The sequence below is a fragment of the Scyliorhinus torazame genome, chromosome 7 (assembly GCF_047496885.1).
Source record: "Scyliorhinus torazame isolate Kashiwa2021f chromosome 7, sScyTor2.1, whole genome shotgun sequence".
NCBI classification, from domain to species: Eukaryota; Metazoa; Chordata; class Chondrichthyes; order Carcharhiniformes; family Scyliorhinidae; genus Scyliorhinus; species Scyliorhinus torazame.
Window position 1 is genome coordinate 102,775,891 of NC_092713.1, and position 22,743 is coordinate 102,798,633.

The 22,743-nt window shown below is 48.9% G+C and overlaps 1 protein-coding gene and 1 non-coding gene across 20 annotated transcripts in view; both read right to left on the reverse strand.

The window, feature by feature from the left end:
- The window catches only part of pde4dip (phosphodiesterase 4D interacting protein), an 888,328-nt gene that overhangs the window by 233,600 nt on the left and 631,985 nt on the right, over nt 1-22,743 (reverse strand). For all 19 annotated transcript variants that reach the window (XM_072511203.1, XM_072511204.1, XM_072511190.1 and 16 more), the window contains 2 exons: nt 11,073-11,215; nt 2,112-2,538 (listed from right to left, as the gene is read on the reverse strand). In XM_072511203.1, coding sequence (XP_072367304.1) covers nt 2,112-2,538; nt 11,073-11,215 — 570 coding nt within the window. The remainder of the gene's footprint in view (nt 1-2,111; nt 2,539-11,072; nt 11,216-22,743) is intronic.
- Nucleotides 6,674-6,812, reverse strand: LOC140427533 (small nucleolar RNA SNORA49). The gene has a single exon (XR_011948552.1). It is a non-coding gene; the product is annotated as a small nucleolar RNA SNORA49 (small nucleolar RNA).

Below are 22,743 nucleotides of genomic sequence, written 5' to 3' on the forward strand. Positions count from 1 at the left end.
TAGGATGAGTTTTCTGATCAAGGTGTGCTCTATTTTTGTCTATGCTTTCAATCTGGATAGACTGGAGAGCTTGCAGTCTGACCTAGTGTGCAGGTAAACTCCTTCCAGATCGGCAGGAAAGGCAAAAGTCAGGAGCATGGAGCTGAAAATATCAAACAAAGTGGGGACTAGGATACAGTCCTGCTCCGCTCCATTCTCCACCCTGCAACTGTTGTACGAGGTGCCAGCAAACTGCCGTGTGGTTCTGAAATGAGCGGAGGAGACTGAGGAGCTTTGGCAGACAGCCAATTTCCCCCCAAATCTTGTGGAGTCCCATCCTGCTGACAGTGTCGAATGTTTTAGTGACATCTGTCATAATATACACCAGTATATCGTGGTGCAGATACACACACACTGATGGACACACAGCAAGACCAATCAACACACACAACACCGCAGCCAATCACCAGTTAGAACACATTCGCTATATAGACAGAGGGCATCAATTTTCCCGCTCATTCGGGATGCAGCTTCTCAGAAGGACAGAGCTTACAGCACAGATCTTCACCATGTGCTGAGTGCATAGACTGGTTAGGATAGGCATAGGTCTTTAGTTCAATCTAACATCGTGTTAACCCACAGTGAAAGTATGTTGAGTTTCTGGCTTAATAAAATAGTGTTGTTCTATTTTAAGTGTTGGTAGCCTGTATGTGTTCCACGGATCCAAAGCACCCAACACATCAAGATCGACAAAGGTAAGGTAAAGAGCTATAATCTGTTCCCTAAACTCCTCTTGTAACTGGCATATTGTGATGATCATGTCCCCTGTAGTACCGTTGGCATGGAAACCATACTGTGCTTCTGGATACATTTAATTAGCAAGGAGATGGAGTCATTTAAGCATGACCTGAGTGCAAGCCTTCCCTCTGATGCCAAGGAATGCGATGCCCCTGTAGTTGTTGCAATCTCTTCTGTTGCTTTCTTTTTGTATAATATGGTCAATTTTGTGTCATACGTGTCTTGTGTACCACTTCTTATCTTCCTCCGATTATGATTGGATAGATAAGAATGGAACCAGATGAGTGCAGCCCCACTGAGCTGAACAACAAGTGGAGAGGCATTGTAGGAGGATGGTGTGGCTGACTGTGTCAAAGGTTGTGGACTGATCGAGAAGGATCAGGCGAGATAGTTTACCTTTGTCATAATCTCATAGGTTGTCACTAACATGCTTCGATCTATTGTCGAAGCTCAGATATGAAGAAGAATGAAGTATCAATAGGTGCCCTGTATCCACAAAACTACAGATCACACTCAGCGTACACTACAGTCCTACCTACAACACGCACTCTCTGTGGCAAGGTTCTACTTAGGAAGAAGGCACAGTTTCAGTGAAATTGCCCTTGCAGGCCAAAATGAATCAGCGTCTTCAGGACAGCAGTAGGAAAAAGTGGAAGAAATTTAACTGGGTAATATCTTTCAAAAAAAAAAGTTGATGAGAGAAAATGGAAGTTTTGATCCGAGTGTGTACATTCTGTGAAAGGAGATGTTATAGTCTAGCTTGATTAAGTGATCTCAGAAATAGGTGTTATGTGGTTTTCACTGGATAAGCTCGAGAATTAATCCTGGTCAGACTTTGGATCGATTAAACTGGAATTGTTGCCAATCTCTGCCCTGAGCTTCAGTAACTGAGGTGTATCCCTGCAAATGGGCTAAGTGCACTCTCGGTCAGGCAAAAACACTATGTAGCTTGGTTTGGGTGCACATTAGTCATCCTAAAAGTTAAACCTATATATAGAACTGTGAACATGTGACCAACTTGATTACACAAAGCAGCAATCGTGAAGGGAAGTGATCCTAACTGACTTGACCACCATTACACAGGGCCTGACTAGTGCCTACACCTAAACAACCCCTGGAAACTGGACCAAAAATAAAGCTCAAGTTTTTCACATTCGTTATTCTCAGTGTGAGCCATCATATCATCCTGCAAACACCATGTAATCAAAATAATCAATGGCTTCCAGAAATATATATCCAAATAAATAGCTCATCAGTGAATTAACTTCAAAATAAAGTGTTGGTTACACGTTAGTTCAGTTTCTGTGAAATTACGCTTGTGAATTCAAACTAACCTGCTGAACAGCATCACTCACGCTAGGGGTCTCCTCACTGCCCTGTGACAACAGAGTTCCAAGGTCTAGCGAATAGGGTCTGGCCCGCTTAGTCCCTCTGTCACGCACCTGCACCCCGATTCGGCTTGACTGGGATAAGCCAAGTTCTGATTTCAGTCGTTCAATTTCTTTGGCCATATTTACAATGAGCTCTGGATTGAAACGCCCTTCTCCAATCTGGGAAGAGTTGAGTTCCAGCTGCTCTTTCAAAAGACTAATGATGGTCTCTGAGTTTCGTAATTTCACTGTTAATTTTCTGATCTCTTCACTCTGGCCCGATGCACCGAGGTTCTCCTTTCCTTTCTTCCACCAGGTCTGCAGTGTCAGGTCCTCGGCCACACTCTTTTTCTTCTGGATGTTCTCTAAACTCAGATTAAGCAGTGCACTTCTGTCAAGAAATAATTCAAATTTAAATGAAATACATCACTAAATGCTTAATATACCTTATCTTTGTAAACCAATATATATATACAATGTACAATCCAGACAGGGACACTGTAGGGGTATATCAAAACAACTCTATTCCCTCTAGACAAGCTCTAGTATTGCAGGCAATTGATAGGCCCACGTTCAAAATTTTGCATCTAAAGCCTGCATGTTTAACAATGCCTTCATTCACCACATCAACCGGTTTTCCTATCTCCTGTTCAGTCACCATTTCGCATTTGTGAAACCCATTTGCATGTTTCTCTACTTTAAGTACACTATAAAAGTGCAACTTTCTGGACCATGTTATGGGCTAATATTTGCCAGTTTGTTGTAATCATGCGTGAATGAGACACATGTCAACTCTTTGCCTCCAAACCTCACTGCAGAAAGGTCACTAATGTGAAACATTAACCTTGTTTCTCGATCCACAAATGCTGCATGAACTGTTGACTTACAGCATTTTCTATTTTTGTTGTAGACTACTGCCAATCCAGTTTACTTAATTTGATTAGCTGGCCCATTGTCTGTGAGAATGATACAAATCAAACCCCACCCCCATACCTCCTTCTTATGGACCAATTCAGTTTAATCAAATAGCTGGTTATCAATTAACATAGACTCAGTGAGGCATGGTCCTACATGGAAACAATAAACAGTAAGGAATGAAAACTGATTCCAATAAGAAAGTTAGTATGTATTATATAGAGGGTGGGATTTTCTAACTGCTCACGCTGACGGGATCTCATAGTCCAACCGACAGCGCATCCCTGCCGCCGGTTTCACAGCGATGAGGGGTGCATTCACCAGGAAACCCCATTCCCACTGGCAAGCCGCCCTCCCCCGCCACAAAACACACCATGGAGCGGGAGGAAAATCCTGCCCAAATTTCCCATTGCCACTATCTGAAGATTAAACTAGAATGCAGAAAACTAAGAGGGGAATTTTAAAAACTGGGTGGCCATTTTCCTGCCTAAATGGGTAGGAGGTTGGTGGGAAATAGCTGCTGACTGTTAAAATTGGCTATCGTGGACAGCACAGGGGGGGGGGGGGCAGTGGTTAGCACTGCTGCCTCACAGCACCGAGGACCCAGGTTCGATCCCGGCCCCGGGTTTCTGTCCACGTGGAGTTTGCATATTCTCCCTGTGTCTGCGTGGGTCTCACCCCCCCCCCCCCCTCCAAAACCAAAGATGTGCAGGGTAGGTGGATCGGCCAAGCTAAATTGCCCTTTATAAAGGGTCGTCAGAGCTCTGAAGGTAGGGATTCTTCAGTTGGTGGTGATGTCGGAGGGTAATGGGGAAATCCAGGGCATGGGATATTAACATTTCCCTTGTGAGACCCAGGGGAGCAGCCTGCTCATCCTGGCCACGTTAATAAAAAAAATAATGTTACCTGGACTGGAGGGGGTTTCTCTCACTGTTGATCCTCCTCCCAATATCTTCAGCCTTTCAAGAAAGCTACTTCCCTGCTCAAGTCAACAGTAAACTTTATCAGGACCCAATCTGCATAGCTAAGAATGCCAATGAGCTTAAGGGAGCTGTTTTTGGTGCCTGCAATTTTAAATTGCATTTGGTGGGATCAGAACAGGAGACCAATGGTAAATCTCCAGTTCGATTTCAACTGAATGATTCCACCCCTGTATGATTTCCTCAAGGGTCAAGAGGCTAGATTTCAAAATGCGTTTTTACAAATTTGCCGGCTGCCACAAAAACAGACCAGCAGTTAAAGAGCCAGATTTATTTCCACAAACTATAAGGAAACTTGGTCAGAGCCCATCTGGAGTATTTGGATCGGTTTTGAAATGAAATGAAAATCGCTTATTGTCACAAGTAGGCTTCAATGAAGTTACTGTGAAAAGCCCCTAGTCACCACATTCCGGCGCCTGTTCGGGGAGGCTGTTACGGGAATTGAACTGTGCTGCTGGCCTGCGTTGGTCTGCTTTCAAAGCCAGCGATTTAGCCCAGTGTGCTAAACGGCCCCTTGTGCTAAACAGCTCCCTGAGGATCAAACCTCAGGGAGAGTACGCTGAGCATGACACCAGGGTTTAAAGGGTTAAATTATGCAGCCTGATTGGACAAATCTGCTTTGTATTCCTTTGCAATTAGGAGGTGATTTAATCAGTGTGCTTAAAATAATGAGGGAATTCAGCAGGCTAGATATTTCCTCTCGTGCAATAGTCAAAAGCAAAGTGGAATTAGACCAAGGCCATATGGGGCAAAATCAGGAAACACTTTTCACACAAAGAGTAGCTAGTGGAAATTTGGGTCTCTCCCCACCAAAGACTACGGGGCACAAACTGAAATTTCAAAGATGATTGATAGATTTTTGTTAATTAAAAGTTTCAAGGGTATATCACAAAGGTGGGTAATTGGATGCAAAGTACAGATCAGCAATGGCCTAAATGACTGACAACGCAAGCTCGAGAGGTTAAATGTCCTCCTCCTGTTCTTTTGTTCCTGCCAGTGCACGATGATAGTGGAAGGCACATAATCCAGGCTAATATTTCAGTGCAATATTACAAAAGTGGAAGTTTGAACTGGTATTTTAAACACAGGCCCTGTTTGTTTCAGGGAATGCAGGCAGTTCTCCTGCTTAACTGTCCTCTCTCAATCCACACAAACAGATCAGCAGATTATTATTGCATTTACTGTTGGTAAAACTTTGCTATGTACAATTTGGTTGCCATTTTAATCTACATATCATTAGTGACTGTACCTCAAAAGTAATGGGAACATCCGAGGATGGGAAAAACACCCTAAAAATGCAAATACGGGAGGTGGTGATGCAGTGGTAATGTCACTGGACTCACCAACAAGAGGCCCAGGCTAATGCTTCTGGGGCATGAGTTCAAATCCCACATGGCAGCTGGCGGAATTTAAATCTGTCTAATAAAACTGTAATTTAAAAGCTAATCTAATGGTGACCATGAAACCATTGTTATAAAAACCCATCTGATTCACTAATGCCCGTCAGGAAGGAAACCTGCCTTTCCTGGACTGGACTACACATGACTTCAGACCACAATAATGTGGTTGACTCTTAAATGCCCTCTGAAATGGTCAAGCAAGCCATTCAGTTATATCAAACCACTATAAAGTCTACAAAAAGGAATGAAAATGGACAAACCAACCGACATCGATCTTGGCACCAGAAACAATGGCAAACTCAGCCTGTTGACCCTGCAAGTCCTCCTTACTAAGATTTTGGGGATTGTGCCAAAATTGGGAGAGCTGTCCCACAGAGTAGTCGAGCAACAACCTGACATAGTCATAAAATTATACCTTACAGACAATGGTTGGTGTTTTCCAGTTTCGCCCACGGTCAGAATTATCGTGGAGGGGGGAAATGGAAAATTTGACAGACTAGCCAAAGGTCTGTTGACTTTGGGTGAGAATTTGTAGTCCCATGGTGGGTGGGATTACATAGATACATAGAATTTACAGTGCAGAAGGAGGCCATTCGGCCCATCGAGTCTGCACCGGCTCTTGGAAAGAGCACCCTACCCAAGTCCACACCTCCACCCCATCCCCATAACCCAGAAACCCCACCCAGCACTAAGGGCAATTTTGGACACTAAGGGCAATTTAGCATAGCCAATCCACCTAACCTGCACATCTTTGGACTGTGGGAGGAAACCGGAGCACCCGGAGGAAACCCACGCAGACACGGGGAGAACGTGCAAACTCCGCACAGACAGTGACCCAGCGGGGAATCGAACCTGGGACCCTGGAGCTGTGAAGCAATTGTGCTAACCATTGGAAAGTTCTTAAAGATATAACTGCTAGACTGTGCCTGTGGGAGGTGGTGAGGGACCAAGAAGAGGGAAAACCTATTTGACCTCAATCTCACCAATCTACATGTTGCAGATGCATCTGTCCATGACAATATTGGTGGGAGTGACCAGCGTACAGTCCTTGTAAAGTACCGTATTCACATTGAGGATACCTTCCACCATGCTGTGTGCAATTGTGGTTCAATGAAAAGAGTAGTGGGGCATGCCAGGAGCAGCACCAAGCATTTCAAAAAATGTCAACCTAGTGATGTAACAATACAGGATTACATTTTTTAAAAATGTTTTTACAAATTATTATTAAACTGTTGTCAGCCCATTCTATAGGCCCCAGAGAATATCATATTAATTCCTGCTGGGGAGGGAAAAAGGTGCTTTAATCTACCCCCAGGACAATGACAGTACACAATACGAGTTTTACTGTGTCTGCAGAAAGGTTGGGGGAACAATACAGGATTAATTGCATGCCAAACAGCCGAAGCAGCATGAAATAGACAGAGCATGAGCTCTGACAGAGCTAAGCTATAGACAGAGCTAAGCAATTCCATAACCAACAGTTCTGTAGTCCTGCCACATCCAGTTGTAAATGGTGGTGGTCAATCAAACATCTTATTGGAGAAGGAGGTTCCACAAATATCCCTATCTTAATGGTGGGGGAGACCAGCACATCAGCGCAAATGACAAGATTGAAGCATTTGCAACCATCTTCAAGTAGAGTGAATGATACATCTTGGCACCCCCAGCATTACAGTTGCCAGTCTACAGCCAATTTGATTCACTCCATGTAACATCAAGAAACTGCAGAAGGCACTGGATACTGCTAAGGCTATGGGTCTGACAACTTTCCTGCATAGTTCTGAAGACTTCTGCTCCAGAACGAGCTGAGCCCTAGCCAAACTGTCCCAGTACAGTTACAACACTAGCAATTATCTAGCAACATGGAAAATCCCCAGCTATGGCCTGTCCAGAAAAATCAGGACAATTTAATCTGGCCAATTCCCGCCCCATCAGTCTATTCTCAATCCTTAGCAGTGATGGAAAGGATCAACGACAGTGCTATCAAGTGGCAGTTACTCAGCAATAACCTGCTCACTGATGCTGTTTGGGTTCTGCCTGGGTCATTCAACTCCTGATCTCAATCCAGCCTTGATTCAAACATGGACAAAGAAACTCCAGAGGCGAGGCGAGAGTAATTGCCGATGACATCAAGATTGCACTTGACTGAGTCTGGCTTCAATGAGCCCCAGCAAAATTGAAGTCAATGGAAATCGGGGGGAGGGGAGAAATTTCCAATGGTTGGAGGCATACCGAGCATGAAGGTATGTTGTTGTTGGAGGTCAATCATCTCAGTTCCAGGACATTACTGCAGGAATTCCTTGGGGTAGTGCCCTAGGCCCAACCATCTTCAGCTGCTTCCTTCCATACAAGGTCAGATTGAGGATATTCACTGACGATTGCACAAATGTTCAGCACCATTCGCGACTCCTCAGATACTGAAGCAGTCCATGTCCATATGCAGAAAGAGCTAGATAATATTCAGACTTGGGTTGATAAGCGGCAACTAACATTTGTGCCATGCAAATGGCAAGCAATGACCATCTCCAACAAGAGAGAATCTAACCATCTATCAACCTTTCACATTCAATGACATTACCATTATTGAATTCTACACTACCAACATCCTGGGGGGTTACCATTGACCAGAAACTGAATTGGACCAGGCATATAAATATTGAGCCTGCAAGAAAACGTCAGAGGCTAGGAATTATGCGGTGAATAACTTACCTGCCGACTTCCCAAAGCTTGTTGATTGTCTACAAGGCTCAAGTCAAGAGTGTGGTGGAGCTCTCTTCACATACCTGGATGTGTGTGCAACTCAAGGAGCTCAACACCATCTGAGACAAAGTAGTCTGCTTGATTGGCACTTTCACCTTAAACATTCACTCTCTCCATCACTGGCGCACAGTGGCAGCAGCGTGCACTATCCGCAAGATGCATTGCAGCAACTCACCAAGGTTCCTTCAACAGCACCTTCCAAACTTGTGACCTCTACCACCTAGAAGGACAAGGACAGCAGACACTTGAGAACACCACCACTTGCAACTTTCCCTTCAAGTCATTCATGGTTTTGACTTGGAACTATATCGCTGTTCCTTCATTGTCGCTGGGTCCAAATCCTGGAACTCCCTCCCTAACAGAACTGTGGGTAAATCTATCCCACATGGATAGCAGTTAAAGGAGGTGGCAATCCATCCCTTCTCAAGGGCAATTAGGGATGGGCTGGCCTAGCCAGAGATGTCCATACACCATGAATGGAAAAAAAGTCACTTCTTCTTCACTGATTCCATAAAAAGCTTCACAGCGCATTATCGGTTTTTAGTTAATCGTTATACAGCCCTCAACAAAAGCTCCAAATTTACATATTTGTAAATACCAGAAAGCAACGTAGGGATATATCGTGTTGATTGAGCTACTCTGAGTAGCAATGTTTAAGTTATTTTTGTTGATGACCTTATGTGATTTCTGCTGAGATTAAAATGTGTGCCATTTCACTGGCTGTTGTTTTGGATAAAAGTTGAGCAAGCAGTATTCTAGGGAATTTAAACATTGCATTCATATCCCTTGAAACTGCATTAAAATAGTCCTGGTTATGCAAAGAGGTCTCTGGTACAGATTCTCTAGTGAATGGAAAGCAATGGATGTCATATGCTCACTGTAACTATGCCTGCAGGACACACACAATGCACGGAGGATTTTGAGCAACCATTTTCAATGGAATCAGATATTGTGAGGAGTTTTAGCCTCAAGACTGCTGTGGAAGTCAAATGTTACAAATGAATATTTTTACTTAGTTTCATCAAATTAATTATAGCCATAAACTCTATTTCCTTGCTATCGACTTCATCACGTTCCATGACCACTGTGTGAGGCTGTATCAGACTGTTCGCAACCTTGATATCCTATTTAATCCTGAGCTGAGTTTCAATCGCAAATCCTCTCCACCGTTAACACTACCTTCTTCCAACTGCATAACATTACCAATCTCCGTCCCTGTCTCAGTTCATCTATGCTGAAACCCTCATCTGTGCTTTTGTTACCTCTAGACTTGACACTTCCAAAGCTCTGTCATCCAGTCTCCTCACTTGTGCCCTCTGTAAGCTTGTGCTCATTTAACATGCTGCCATAACCGGACATGTGCCAAACCTCGTTCACCAATCACCCTTGTGCTTGTTGACATACATTGGATCACTGTCTGGCAAAAACTTAACTTTAAAATTTTCATCTTTGTTTTGAGATCCCTCCATGAAGAAAGGAGCCTTGGTGATGGCGGGGACGTGTGGTTGGAAAATCACCATGGGCTCAAGTAAAACAGCAAGGTTGTGAATGGTCTTGTTCAGCCTCAGGTAGAGAGATGGAGTCAGTGTCTAGGGAACCTATGGTGCTTTTATACTAACGGCCGCACCCCTGAGTGTACAGGCACTGTCTATCTGGATGCGGTTCTGCAAATCTGCTTTTGGTTTGAAGGTTCCTCCTGCATCATGAAGGTAAATATGAGAACTGATGATGTACATTCCAACTAACAGATTTCCTTTGCTAAAGTGGAGGTATAAATACCTGGAACCTCAAGTAAAAACAAAAAACATAAAACACAATACGTCCGTCAGCAACTAAAACAAGAAAAGTCAGGTTAACACTTGAGTGAACACCTTCTGTTGGGGCTGGGAGCTAACTGAACCAAAAAAGGTTTATCTGGTGACCAAAGGTAGAGGTGACAGTTTCATTTACAGATTGGCGGAGGTGGGGAAAGAGATGGATGAGTTTGGGGGTAAGCCTTCTTAATGATGTTGAGGATCTAGGGTAGGAAACTCAGTTCAGGGTCAAATAGGATGGTGAGGTTACAAAGCTTTTCAGCATTACAGTGTGTCCAAGGATGGGGACAAACTGTAGTGAGGGTACAGAGTTTGTGGTTAGAGGCAGGAAAGACATTGAAGAAGATAGCTTTGGAGTTCCCAATGTTGAACTGGAGAGATTTTCTGCTCAAGTCGAACAAGCAGTCTGCTAAGGCAGTGGAGGGATGGAGAATCATAGGATTTACAGTGCAGAAGGAGGCCATTCGGCTCATTGAGTGTTCACCAGCCCTTGGCAAGAGTGACACACTTAAACCCACACCTCCACCCCATCCCCGAATCCCAGTAACCCCACCCAACCTTTTTGGACACTAAGGGCAATTTAGCATGGACAATCAACCTAACCTGCACATCTTTGGACTGTGGGAGGAAACCGGAGCACCCGGAGGAAACCCACGCATACAAGGGGAGAACATGCAGACTTTGCACAGACAGTGACCCAAACGGGAATCGAAATTCGGACCCTGGTGCTGTGAAGCAACAGTGCTAACCACTGTGCTACCGTGCCGCCCCAAGTGAAAAGTGAAGAGCGATCGTGTTGGTTGTCAACAGAATACATGTGGACACTGTCATAAAATTTATGAATAATGTTGCCAAAAGGTATCTTGCAGATGACAAGAGTCATGCACAGATCCTGTACTTTTGTACAACAGCGTCTGTTTAGCTTGGAATCCAGCTTAACCCGTGCTGAATCAGCACTAAATTCTCCAAGCTACATAAATGTTAATCAGCACCAGTTTTGACTGTGAAACTAAGGCCCCTAAAATCAATAAATAAAACATGCAGCATGTCCATTACCTCATCTGAGGGACAGAGGTGTATCCAGATGCCTCAATCTGTGCCTTCAGCTCTTTCAGTTCTTCTTCGACCATTTTTTTCCGCTCCATCAACCCATGCATTTCAATTTTCACCTTCTGGAGCTCGTCCAAACTCTCTGCATTCTTGGCCAATATAATATGAGACAGGGAGTTATTCTCCATTTTCCCAACCCAACTTTTAAATCCAGGCTCAGTTGATGCTTTTTGTAAATGCCAAAAGATTGATTAGCAATTTGAGAACTTATTACTCTCAGGTAAAAAGAAAAGAGCTTCTTATCTCCTTTTAGTTACGCAGAAAAAAAAGTTATGTAAGATTTAAGTTCTGATCACTATCCCGTTACCCCTGCAGAGGCTACACATTTTGAAAGTTGCGTGACAACAGCATTTGGTTCAGCAGTGATCCCCTCACAGTCAAGCAGCCTGCCAACACTCACTGGTGAGATCAACACAAAAAGGGCAGAATTTCCCTGTCCCGCCAAAGTCATTGGACTTCTGAACGCGTCGTAGCATTTTATGGCCTTGCCCCCCCGCTGTGACGAGCTGTATAATTCTGCCGACAAAGAATGGCCATGTTGGTGAGACACCAGAAGACAATGAGGGAAAGTGGGGTGTCAAAGTTCTTTAGGAAAGGTGATGGAAAGGGAGAAGGAGAAAGGAGAAAATATATTTTTAATTCAGGTACCATGTTGTTAAAATTACCATATCACTGTGTTAGCCACTGTACAATATTTAAAACATTTTTCAAGAAGCATTGTCCTTAAATGTTTAAATTTGAAAGAAATGTTGACAAATTTGAATAATGTAAAATCAAATATCAATTATATCAATACAATAAAGTCCTGAATTAGGTACATGGGATTTTGATTCATTATCCTGTAGTTAAGACTCCTTCTAATCATCAATGGCCTTGCTGTCCACAGTGCCACCATGTGGCAATGTCTTTTCCCTCCCCAAACAAATTAACTTTCCACCAGAAACCACTCAATGCTGGAACAAAACCCTGGAATTAAAATATATTTTCTTCTTATATTTGTGCAAACTCGTGTTTCTTTTTGGCTCACACACACACATTATTCTTTATGATAAAATTGAGCAAAAACAACAGGAATCCAAAATTCCTCTACCTGTCTCCCATCATAACTTCAGCAGAAGACCTTCAAATCCCACAATGAAATGGGAGTAACCTGGCTAAAATGCTTCCCTGCTGCTTCAAGTTATTTCCTGGTTGCCCTCTGTGGATAGGTGTATCTGCTAATTTTCTGTCTCTCTCTTTTCCCTCTCCATTTATCCAACTTGTTATAACCCACATGTTACATCTTATGGGTTGGCAGCAATTAATTTCCCCATGAACGTTGCAGAATACGAGCTCACCCGTTAAGCGGGTGATGTGCCATCAATTAACACAAGATGAGTAGTGAACGAAACTGGGGCTTTAATAAGCTAAACAGAAAGCCTCCTGGCCACTGATCCCGAACTGGGGCAGGGTCGGAGGTCAGCCACCTTTATACCGAGCCCAAGGGGAGGCGGAGCCATCAGGCAGTGGTTTACCACGATGCATGTAGTACAGTAACAGTTTACCACAATACATATAATACACTAACAGTGGTTTACCACATTCATCCCCTGTTAAAAAAGAGAGTCAGCGGGGGTGAAGTGGACTTAAAGGTTGAGTCTATCGGGGGCTTTGACCTTCCGCCGTGATCGCCTCAGTCCCGGCTGTGGTGTGAGCACTGGTGTTGAGACCTGCGCATCCGGGAGCGTGTTATCTTCTTCTTCGCCCAGTTGTTGAGTCTGTGGAGGGGGGAGGGGGGGGGGGGGGGCGGTGTAGAGGCGGGGGTGGTGGTGATGGTCGCCAGTGGGTACCAAATCTCGAAGTAGCCGGGTAGTGGTGGAGGGAGATGGTGTAGGGGCGGGGGTGGTGGTGATGGTCGCTGGGGAACCTGCAGGTGCCAAATCCCGGAGGGAGACTTTGTTCTGCCGCCTGTTATGGTGTGCCACGTAGGCAAATTGTAGGTTGACATGGAGGAGCAGGACCTTGTCGACGAGGGGATCCGATTTATGACTCCTCGCATGCTTCCGGAGGAGGACGGGCTCTGGGACTGTCAGCCAGGACATGAGCAAGACCCCGGAGGTGGACTTCTTAGGAAAGGCAAACATACGTTCATGAGGGGTCTCATTGGTGGCAGTGCACAGGAGCGACCGGATGGAGTGGAGCGCATCGGGCGGGACCTCCTGCCAGCGGGAGACTGGGAGACGTCGAGACCGTAGAGCCAGAAGGACGGCCTTCCAGACCGTCGCGTTCTCCCTCTCCACCTGTCCGTTTCCCTGGGAGTTGTAGCTGGTCATCCTGCTCGAGGCGATGCCCTTGCTAAGCAGGAACTGACGCAACTCATCGCTCATGAAGGAGGAACCCCAATCGCTATGGATGTAGGTGGGGAAACCGAACAAGGTGAAGAGACTGTGCAGGGCCTTGATGGCAGAGGTCATGTCAGGGCATGGGATGGCAAAAGGGAATCGTGAGTACTCATCAACGATGTTGAGGAAGTACACGTTACGGTCAGTGAAGGGGAGGGGCCCTTTGAAGTCGATGCTGAGGTGCTCAAAGGGGCGGGTGGCCTTTACCAGGTGTGCTCTGTCGGTCCGATAGAAGTGCAGTTTGGGACTTCCGGTTGCGACTATGCCTAGGTAGGTCGCAAGGTCAGCAGCTCCCGCCGATAACGGACTTTTGGGCCCTTTTAAGGAGCTTCAGTGGCACTTGGACGACGATTCCCGGTGTGGGAAGGAAACAGTGAGGGTCCCCCAGCACTGTATGGAGTGGACCAGGAGCGGAGCGGTCAAAAAAGCGGCTTTGGAGAAGAGAGGAGAACGGGCGAAAAAAAGCAAGATGGCGGCTGGCGAGGATCAGGCAGTGTGGGCCCAGAGTTTTTAACAAGCTGCTTTGCGGATTTAAAGGCGGATATTCTGGCCCCTATGAAGGCATCGATTGAAAGGCTTGTGGAGACCCAGAAGATGCAGGGGACGGCGATCAAGGAGGTGCAGCAGAAGGCCTCTGATAATGAGGACGTGATTCTGGGCCTGGCGGTTAGAGTGGAGGCACACGAGGCGCTGCACAAAAAATGGCAGAAGCTGGAGGATCTGGAGAATAGGTCAAGGAGGCAGAACCTGCGGATTCTGGGTCTCCCTGAAGGTGTAGAGGGGTTGGATGCTGGGGCGTATGTGACCATAATGCTGGGAACGTTGATGGGCGCAGGGGCTTTCGCGCGGCTCCTAGAGCTGGATGGGGCACACAGAGTCCTGACAAGGAGGCCGAGGGCGAACGAGCCGCCGAGAGCTATGGTGGTAAGGTTCCACCGCTTCACCGACAAGGCGTGTGTCCTGCGATGGGCGAAGGAGGAGCGGAGCAGCAGGTGGGAGAACACAGAGATCCGTATTTACCAGGACTGGAGTGCAGAGCTGGCCAAGAAGCGCGCGGGATTCAACCGGGCCAAGGCGGTCTTCCACGGAAAGGGGGTGAAGTTCGGGCTGTTACAACCGGCGAGGCTGTGGGTTACATATCAGGACCGGCACCACTATTTCAATACGCCGGATGAGGCGTGGACTTTTATAAAGAATGACAAGCTGGACTCGAGTTAATGGACTGCAGTATGTTGGGGTTGTTGGTGGCGGGGAGGGGGCGGTGTTATGTTGGGATTTTCCCCGTGTTTTCTTGTGTTTTTGTGGCCCCTTTGCCCTGGGCCCGCGAGGCTTTGAACGAGGTCGCAGTTGTGAAGAGCTGCGTCACAGGAGGTGGGGTCGGCCCAGACAGGGAGCGCGGTTTACCCGCGAAATGATGGGGGTGGCACATGAAGCTGGAGGTTTGAGTGTACGGTACTTTGTTTTCTTTTTCTTTTTCTGTTCACACGGGGTTTAGGGGGGTGGACTCTCTCTACCCACTTAGGTGGGGGGGGGGGGGGGGGGGTGGGTTGGAGATTTGTAAGGGGAACCCACAGGGGGATTGGAGGTGGAGGCGGGAGCGGCCGGGGTCAGCATGAGTCAGCTGACTTACTTACGGGAGTGCAATGGGGGGTTAGGGGGATTAAGCGGATGCTTGACTTGGGGGGGGCGGGGGGAAAGGCTGGGATGCTGCTGTGCTGACTGAGGGGGAATCGATGTTAAAGGGGTGAGTCGGGATGGGGAGCCTCTGCCTGGGGGGCTGGAGGGTGCGGGAGGCACGGACACATGGCTGGCCTAAAAAAGGAGATGGCTAGTCGGCAAGGGGGGGGGGGGGGTAGCCCCCCCGAACAGGCTGATCACGTGGAACGTGAGAGGCCTGAATGGGCTGGTCAAGAGGGCCCATGTGTTTTCGCACTTAAAGGGGCTAAAGGCATATGTAGCCATGCTACAAGACACACACCTGAAGATCGCGGATCAAACCAGGCTGAGGAAAGGATGGGTGGGGCAGGATGCGAAGAACAGGGGGGTCGCAATTTTGGTGAGCAAGCGGGTGGCATTTGAGGCGGTGGGTATCGTGGCGGATAAAAGGGATCGATATGTTATGGTGAGTGGCAGGTTGCAGGGGGCCCGGGTGATGTTAGTGAATGTGTATGCTCCGAACTGGGATGATGCAGGGTTCAAGCGGATGTTGAGTAGGATTCCGGATCTGGAGTCATGCAGTTTGGTAATGGGGTGGGGGGACTTTAACACGGTCCTGTACCCGGCACTGGATCGGTCTAGGTCGAGATCGGGTAAGAGGCTGGCAGCGGCCACGGTCCTGAGGGGGTTTATGGATCAGATGGGGGGAGTGGATCCGTGGAGAATTGCCAGGCCAAGGGCGAAGGAGTTTTCCTTCTTCTCCCATGTGCACAAGGCGTACTCACGGATAGATTTTTTCGTGGGAGGGCGCTAATCCCGAGAGTGGAGGGGTGGAGTTTTCGGCCATTGCGATCTCAGACCATTCCCCGCACTGGGTGGAGTTGGGGCTGGGGGAGGAGAGAGGCCAACGCCCTCTGTGGAGAATGGACGTGGGACTACTGGTCGACGAGGAGGTCTGTGGGCGGGTTCGGAGGTGTATCCAAAGCTATGTGGAGACCAATGATAATGGGGAGGTTTTGGTGAGTGTGGTCTGGGAGGCACTGAAGGCAGTTATCAGGGGGGAGCTAATTTCAGTCAGGGCCCACAGAGAGAAGAGGGATAGGATGGAGAGGAAGGGATTGGTGGCGGAGATACTTAGGGTGGACAGGAGGTATGCGGAATCCCCCCCCGAGGAGGGGTTGTTGAAGGAGCGCCGGAGCCTGCAGGTGGAGTTTGACTTGCTTACCACAGGGAAGGCTAAGGCTCAGTTGAGGACGGTACAGGGAGCAGTGTACGAGTATGGGGAGAAGGCAAGTAGGATGCTGGTGCATCAGCTGCGGAAGAGAGAGGTGGCCAGGGAGATTCGATGAAATTAGAGATACGGGGAGTAACACGGTGCTGAGCTCGGCAAGGATTAATGAGTTCTTCAAGGACGTTTATGGCAAATTGTACGAATCAGAACCCCGGGGGGGGGGGGGGGGGGGGGGGGATGAGGCAGTTCCTGGACCAACTGAGGTTTCCACAGGTGGAGGAGGGGCGAGTAGAGGGATTGGGTACCCCGATTGAGATAGAGGAACTGGTTAAGGGGTATGCAGGCGGGCAAGGCCCCAGGACCGGATGGGTATCCCGTAGAGTTTTATAGGAAATTCTCGGAGCTGCTGGGTCCGCTTTTGTTGAGGACTTTCAATGAGGCTAAGGAAAAGGGAACCCTTCCCCCAACGATGTCGCAGGCTCTGATCTCGCTTATCCTCAAGTGAGATAGGGACCCGTTGCAATGTGGCTCCTATAGGCCGATTTCGCTTCTTTATGTGGATGCCAAGCTGTTGGCCAAGATTTTGGCCACTAGGATTGAGGACTGTGTCCCGGGAGTGATCAGTGAGGATCAGACGGGGTTTGTGAAGGGCAGGCAGTTGAATACGAATGTGCGGAGGCTCCTGAATGTGATCATGATGCCCTCGGAAGGGGGGGGAAGCAGAAGTGGTCGCGGCAATGGACGCGGAGAAAGCCTTCGATCGGGTGGAGTGGGAGTACCTGTGGGAAGTGTTAGGCAGATTTGGGTTTGGAGAGGAATTTATAGGGTGGGTCAAATTGTTGTATCAGGCCCCGGTAGCGAGTGTATCGACGAACCGGCTGCGGTCGGAGTACTTTAGATTACATCGAGGGACGAGGCAGGGGCGACCCTGTCCCCCCTGCTGTTTGCCCTGGCGATCGAGCCGCTGGCCATGGCGTTGAGGGATTCCAGAAACTGGAGGGGTTGGTTTGGGGGGGGGGGGGGGGGGGGGGGAATCGTGTTTCACCGTATGAGGAAAACCTGCTCCTGTACATTGCGGATCCGGTGGAGGGGATGGGGGCGGTCATGCAGATTCTTAGGGATTTTGAAGATTTTCCGGGGTATAAGCTGAATGTTGGAAAAAGCGAGCTTTTTGTGATACATGCGAGGGGCCAGGAAAAGAGACTGGGAGAGCTACCGCTTAAGATGGTGGCGAGGAGCTTTCGCCACTTAGGCATTCAGGTGGCTAAGAGCTGGGGTGTCCTGCACAAGCTCAATTTAGCGCGGCTGGTGGATCAGATGGAGGAGGACTTTAAGAGGTGGGACATGCTGCCGCTTTCCCTGGCGGGCAGGGTGCAGTCCGTAAAGATGACGGTCCTCCCCAGGTTCTTGTTCGTCTTCCAGTGCCTGCCCATTCTCATCTCCAAGTCCTTTTTCAAGCGGGTAAATAGGATTATTACGGGATTTATGTGAGCAAACAGGACCCCGCTTGTTAAGAGACTGTTATTGGAGTGCAGTCGGAGGGGGGTGGGGGGGGGGGGGGGGGGGAGGTGGGGGGGTTGGTACTGCCGAATCTTTGCAGCTATTACTAGGCAGCGAATATATCTATGATTCGGAAATGGGTAATGGAGGGAGAGGGGGCGGCGTGGAAATGGTTGGAAGTGGCGTCTTGTAAAGATACTAGCTTGGGGGCACTGATAATGGCACCGTTGCCGCTTCCGCCGACGCGGTATACTACGAGCCCGGTGGTGGCGGCGGCATTGAGGATCTGGGGGCAGTGGAGACGGCACAGGGGGGAGGCAAGTGCTTCAGCCTGGGCCCTGATATGGAACAATCACAGGTTTGTTCCGGGTAGAATAGACGGGGGGTTCCTAAGTTGGCACAGGGCGGGTATCAAAAGGGTGGGGGACTTGTTCATTGATGGAACTTTTGCTAGTCTGAGAGGGCTGGAGGAGAAATTTGGGCTACCCCCGGGGAATACCTTTAGGTACATGCAGGTTCGGGCGTTCGTGAAAAAGCAGGTGGGGGAATTCCCGCTGCTGCCTGCCTGGAGGATTCAGGACAGGGTGGTCTCAGGCATGTGGGTAGGGGATAGCAAGATATCGGAAATATATCAGGAGCTGCAGGAAGTGGAGGAGGCCTCGGTGGAGGAGCTGAAGGGCAAGTGGGAGGAGGAGCTGGGTGAGGAGCTGGATGAGGGCCTGTGGGCTGACGCCTTGGGCAGGGTCAATTACTCCTCATCTTGCGCCAGGCTTAGCCTGATTCAGTTTAAGGTGGTGCACCGGGCGCATATGACAGTGGCAAGAATGAGTAAGGTTTTTGGGGTGGAGGACAGGTGTGTGAGGTGTTCAGGGAGCCCAGAAATTCATGTCCATATGTTTTGGGCATGCCCGGCAGTTACAGGATTTTGGAAAGGCTTCGCAAAGGCTATGTCCAAGGTCTTGGATACTCGGGTAAAACCGAGCTGGGGGATAGCAATATTTGGGGTATCAGACAATCCGGGAGTGCAGGAGTCGAACGAGGCCGGAGTTCTGGTCTTTGCCTCCTTGGTAGCCCGGAGAAGGCTCTTGTTAATGTGGAGGGACGCGAAACCCCCAAGCGTAGAGGCTTGGGTCAGTGACATGGCGGGATTTCTCAGGTTGGAGAGGATAAAGTTTGCCTTGCGTGGGTCCTTGCAGGGGTTCTCCGGGCGGTGGCAACCGTTCCTTGACTTGCTCGCGGAATGTTAAGTGGAGGTCAGCAGCAGCAAACGAGATGGGGTGGGGGGGGGGGGGGGGGGGGAAGGGTTTGGGCGGTGGATGGATTTCATTTGTAAAGGGCAGATACCCCACCTTGTTTTGTTAAATTGTTAAATGGTTAAGTTGTTTTCTGTTTTATTGCTGTGTTTTCTTTTCGTTATTTTTCTTTTTGTAGTGGTTTGTAAAAAATTATTGAAAAATTTAGAATAAAAATAAATTTTTTAGAAAGTAAAAAAAAAAAGACCTGGCAGTCCCTGGTCATGGTCCTGACCGCCTCGATTGAGTAAGGCAGGTTGCAAGCCTTGATAAAATGAAAAAAAAACGGGTGACCCCTGGGTGACAGAGGTCATTGTGGAGGGCCCGAAGTTGGTCTACTTGTGCGCTGGCCCATGTACCGAGGGACAGGGCCTCTGGGGGCTTGTTGAGCTTCCCAGGTCGGCACAAGATATCGTAGTTGCAGGTGGAGAGTTCGATCCTCCACTTCAGGATCTTGTCATTCTTGATCTTGCCCCGCTGTGGTTTATTAAACATGAAGGCAACCGACCGTTGGTCAGTGAGGGGAGTGAATTGCCTGCCGGCCAGGTAATGCCGCCAATGTCGTACAGCTTCCACAATGGCTTGGGCTTCCTTTTCGATGGAAGAGTGCCGAATTACGGAGGCATGGAGGATACGGGAGAAGAAAGCCATGGGCCTGCCCACCTGGTTGAGGGTAGCGGCCAGGGCAAAGGCGGACGCATCGCTCTCCACCTGGAACGAAATGGACTCGTCTACTGCGTGCATTGCGGCTTTGGCAATATCTGCCTTGATGCGGTTGAAGGCCAGGCGGGCTTCAGCCGTCAGGGGAAAAATCGTGGATTTAATGAGTGGACGGGCCTTATCTGCATAATTGGGGACCCACTGGGCATAATAAGAGAAGAACCTCAGGCATCTCTTCAGGGCCTTGGGGCAGTGGGGGAGGGGAAGTTCCAGGAGGCGCATGTGGTCGGATTCTAGTCCTAGGACTCTGTTTTCTACAATGTAGACAAGGATGGCTAGGCGGGTTGTATCGTCTGCTCCGAGTGGCCACGGGCTTACAGTCCAGGGTGAGGTTAGCGAAGAGCGAGGGTGGGGCGACCTTAAGGGTCGCGAGGCTACAGACGGTGAGGGGGGGCAGGGGTCCACTGAACGTTAAGGTAAGGCTTTGGAGGTGGCTGTAGAGGGAAGCGTAGAGATGGGGGAGGACGTAGAGCTTAAAGTTAGTGTACTCTACGCCTTGTACCGAAAGGGTCGCGACACAGTACCCCCGGATTTCTACGGAATGTGATCCGGAAGCCAGGGAGATTTTTTGGGTCACGGGTAAAATTGGGAGGGAGCAGCACCTTACCGTACCTGGGTGGATAAAGCTGTCTGTGCCCCTGGAGTCGAAGAGGCAGGCCTTCTCGTGCCCGTTGATCCGGACGGTCATCGTGGATTTCATGAGATGATGAGGTCGAGTGTGATGGAGGCGAGCTCTGGAAGGTGGTGGGTGGGCCGGTCAGAGGTAGCAGTGGCCAGCGTCCGACCAGGCGAGCAGGGGTCCCGAGAGACGGTGGGTTGGTTCCAAAATGGCGGCCCCCATGGGTCACACGTGGCAGGTGGAATCAAAGATGGCGGCGAAGATGGCAGCCCCCACGGGTCGCAGATGGCGGGTGGCATCGCACATGGCGGGTGGCGCGGCAGTTGGGGGCGGTCCCGACAGGCAACAGGCAACGCTGCTGGGCCTAGGAACTTTAGGGACAGGTCGGGCCTGGCAGACTTTGGCGAAGTGGCCCTTCCTCCCACACCCGTTGCAAATCGCATTCCTTGCAGGGCAGCGTTGTCTGGGGTGCTTACCCTAGGCGCAAAAGTAGCATTTCGGGCTTCCGGAGTTGGCGGACTGCTGCACGGCACAGGCTTGCACCGCACTAGAGTCGGGTGATGGCGGCGCCCACGACGTCCACGGGGGTGCCGCGTGGTCAGAGGTGTAGGCCTCCATGTTCTGGAAAGCCACTTCCAGCGAGTATGAGAGCTGCACTGTCTCTGGGAGGCCGAGTGTACCTCCTTCTAGCAAGCGCTGGTGGATGCAATTGGATTTAATGCCCGTGACATAGGAGTCCCTGATCAGCAGCTCCACGTGTTGGACAGCCGATACCGCCTGGCAAGCACAGTTCCGGCCGAGTACCTGCAAGGTACGCAGGAATTCGGCTTGTGATTCTCCGAGGCGTTGTCGCCTAGTGGCAAGGAGGTGCCTGGCGTACACCTCGTTTACTGCCTTTACGTACTGTCTATTCAGCAGCATTATCGCGGAGATTTAAAAAGAGCAGGAGCTGAGAGTCGGAGCGGAGATTTAAAAAGCGCGGGAGCTGCGAGTCGGAGCAGAGATTTAAAAAGCGCGGGAGCTGCGAGTCGGAGCGGAGATTTAAAAAGCACGGGAGCTGCGAGTCAGAGCTGAGATTTAAAAAGCGCGGGAGCTGCGAGTCGGAGCGGAGATTTAAAAAGCGCGGGAGCTGCGAGTCGGAGCGGAGATTTAAAAAGAGCAGGAGCTGAGAGTCGGAGCGGAGATTTAAAAAGCGCGGGAGCTGCGAGTCGGAGCGGAGATTTAAAAAGCACGGGAGCTGCGAGTCAGAGCTGAGATTTAAAAAGCGCGGGAGCTGCGAGTCGGAGCGGAGATTTAAAAAGCGCGGGAGCTGCGAGTCGGAGCGGAGATTTAAAAAGCGCAGGAGCTGCGAGTCGGAGCGGAGATTTAAAAAGCGCGGGAGCTGCGAGTCGGAGCAGAGATTTAAAAAGCGCAGGAGCTGCGAGTCGGAGCGGAGATTTAAAAAGCGCGGGAGCTGCGAGTCGGAGCGGAGATTTCAAAAGATCGCGGCCTAGTTTCGGGAGCCGTTCGGAGGAGGAGGAGCAGGGGGGGAAACTGAAGTGACATCACAGAAAAGCTGTGACCTGAGTGGCTGGTTGGGAATCTACACTAAATATAAAAAATTAAGCATTGGTAATTAATTAAACATAATTACTTAATTAGAATTTAGAGGGGTATCTAAGCCAGAGATCGGTGATTACTATATTTAGCTCTCACATTTATAGTCAAAATCTAGTGCGAGGAAACAGATAGTTTAAAAAAAATTTTTTTTAAAAATTCTCCTCCTTTTTCGCATTTTCTCCCACATTTACATCCATCAACAATAAACAATAATCAGCAAGATCTGTCAGTCCCCATAATAACAACAATCCCATCTACCCACCAACCCCCAACCCGCATGTTTACATGAACAAATGACAAAAAGGAATCGGATTACCCGTAGTCACCCTGAATCTTACACAGCTCCCCCCCTCCCCCCCCCACCCCCCACCCCAGGTCTCCAGCTCCTCCCGTCCACTGCCTGTTGTAAAACTCCTCCTCCCAACCTCGGTTCCTTCCCCCCAACTTTGCACCAAGGAAACAGATAGTTAACAGTAACTTTTTATTTTTTATTTTAACTTTTAACTTTAATTTACTAATTAATTGACGCAATGTCAGTTAGCGGGGTGCAGTGCTCTGACTGTGAGATGTGTCAGGTCCGGGAGGCTTCCAGCGTCCCGGATGGCTTCATCTGCAGAAA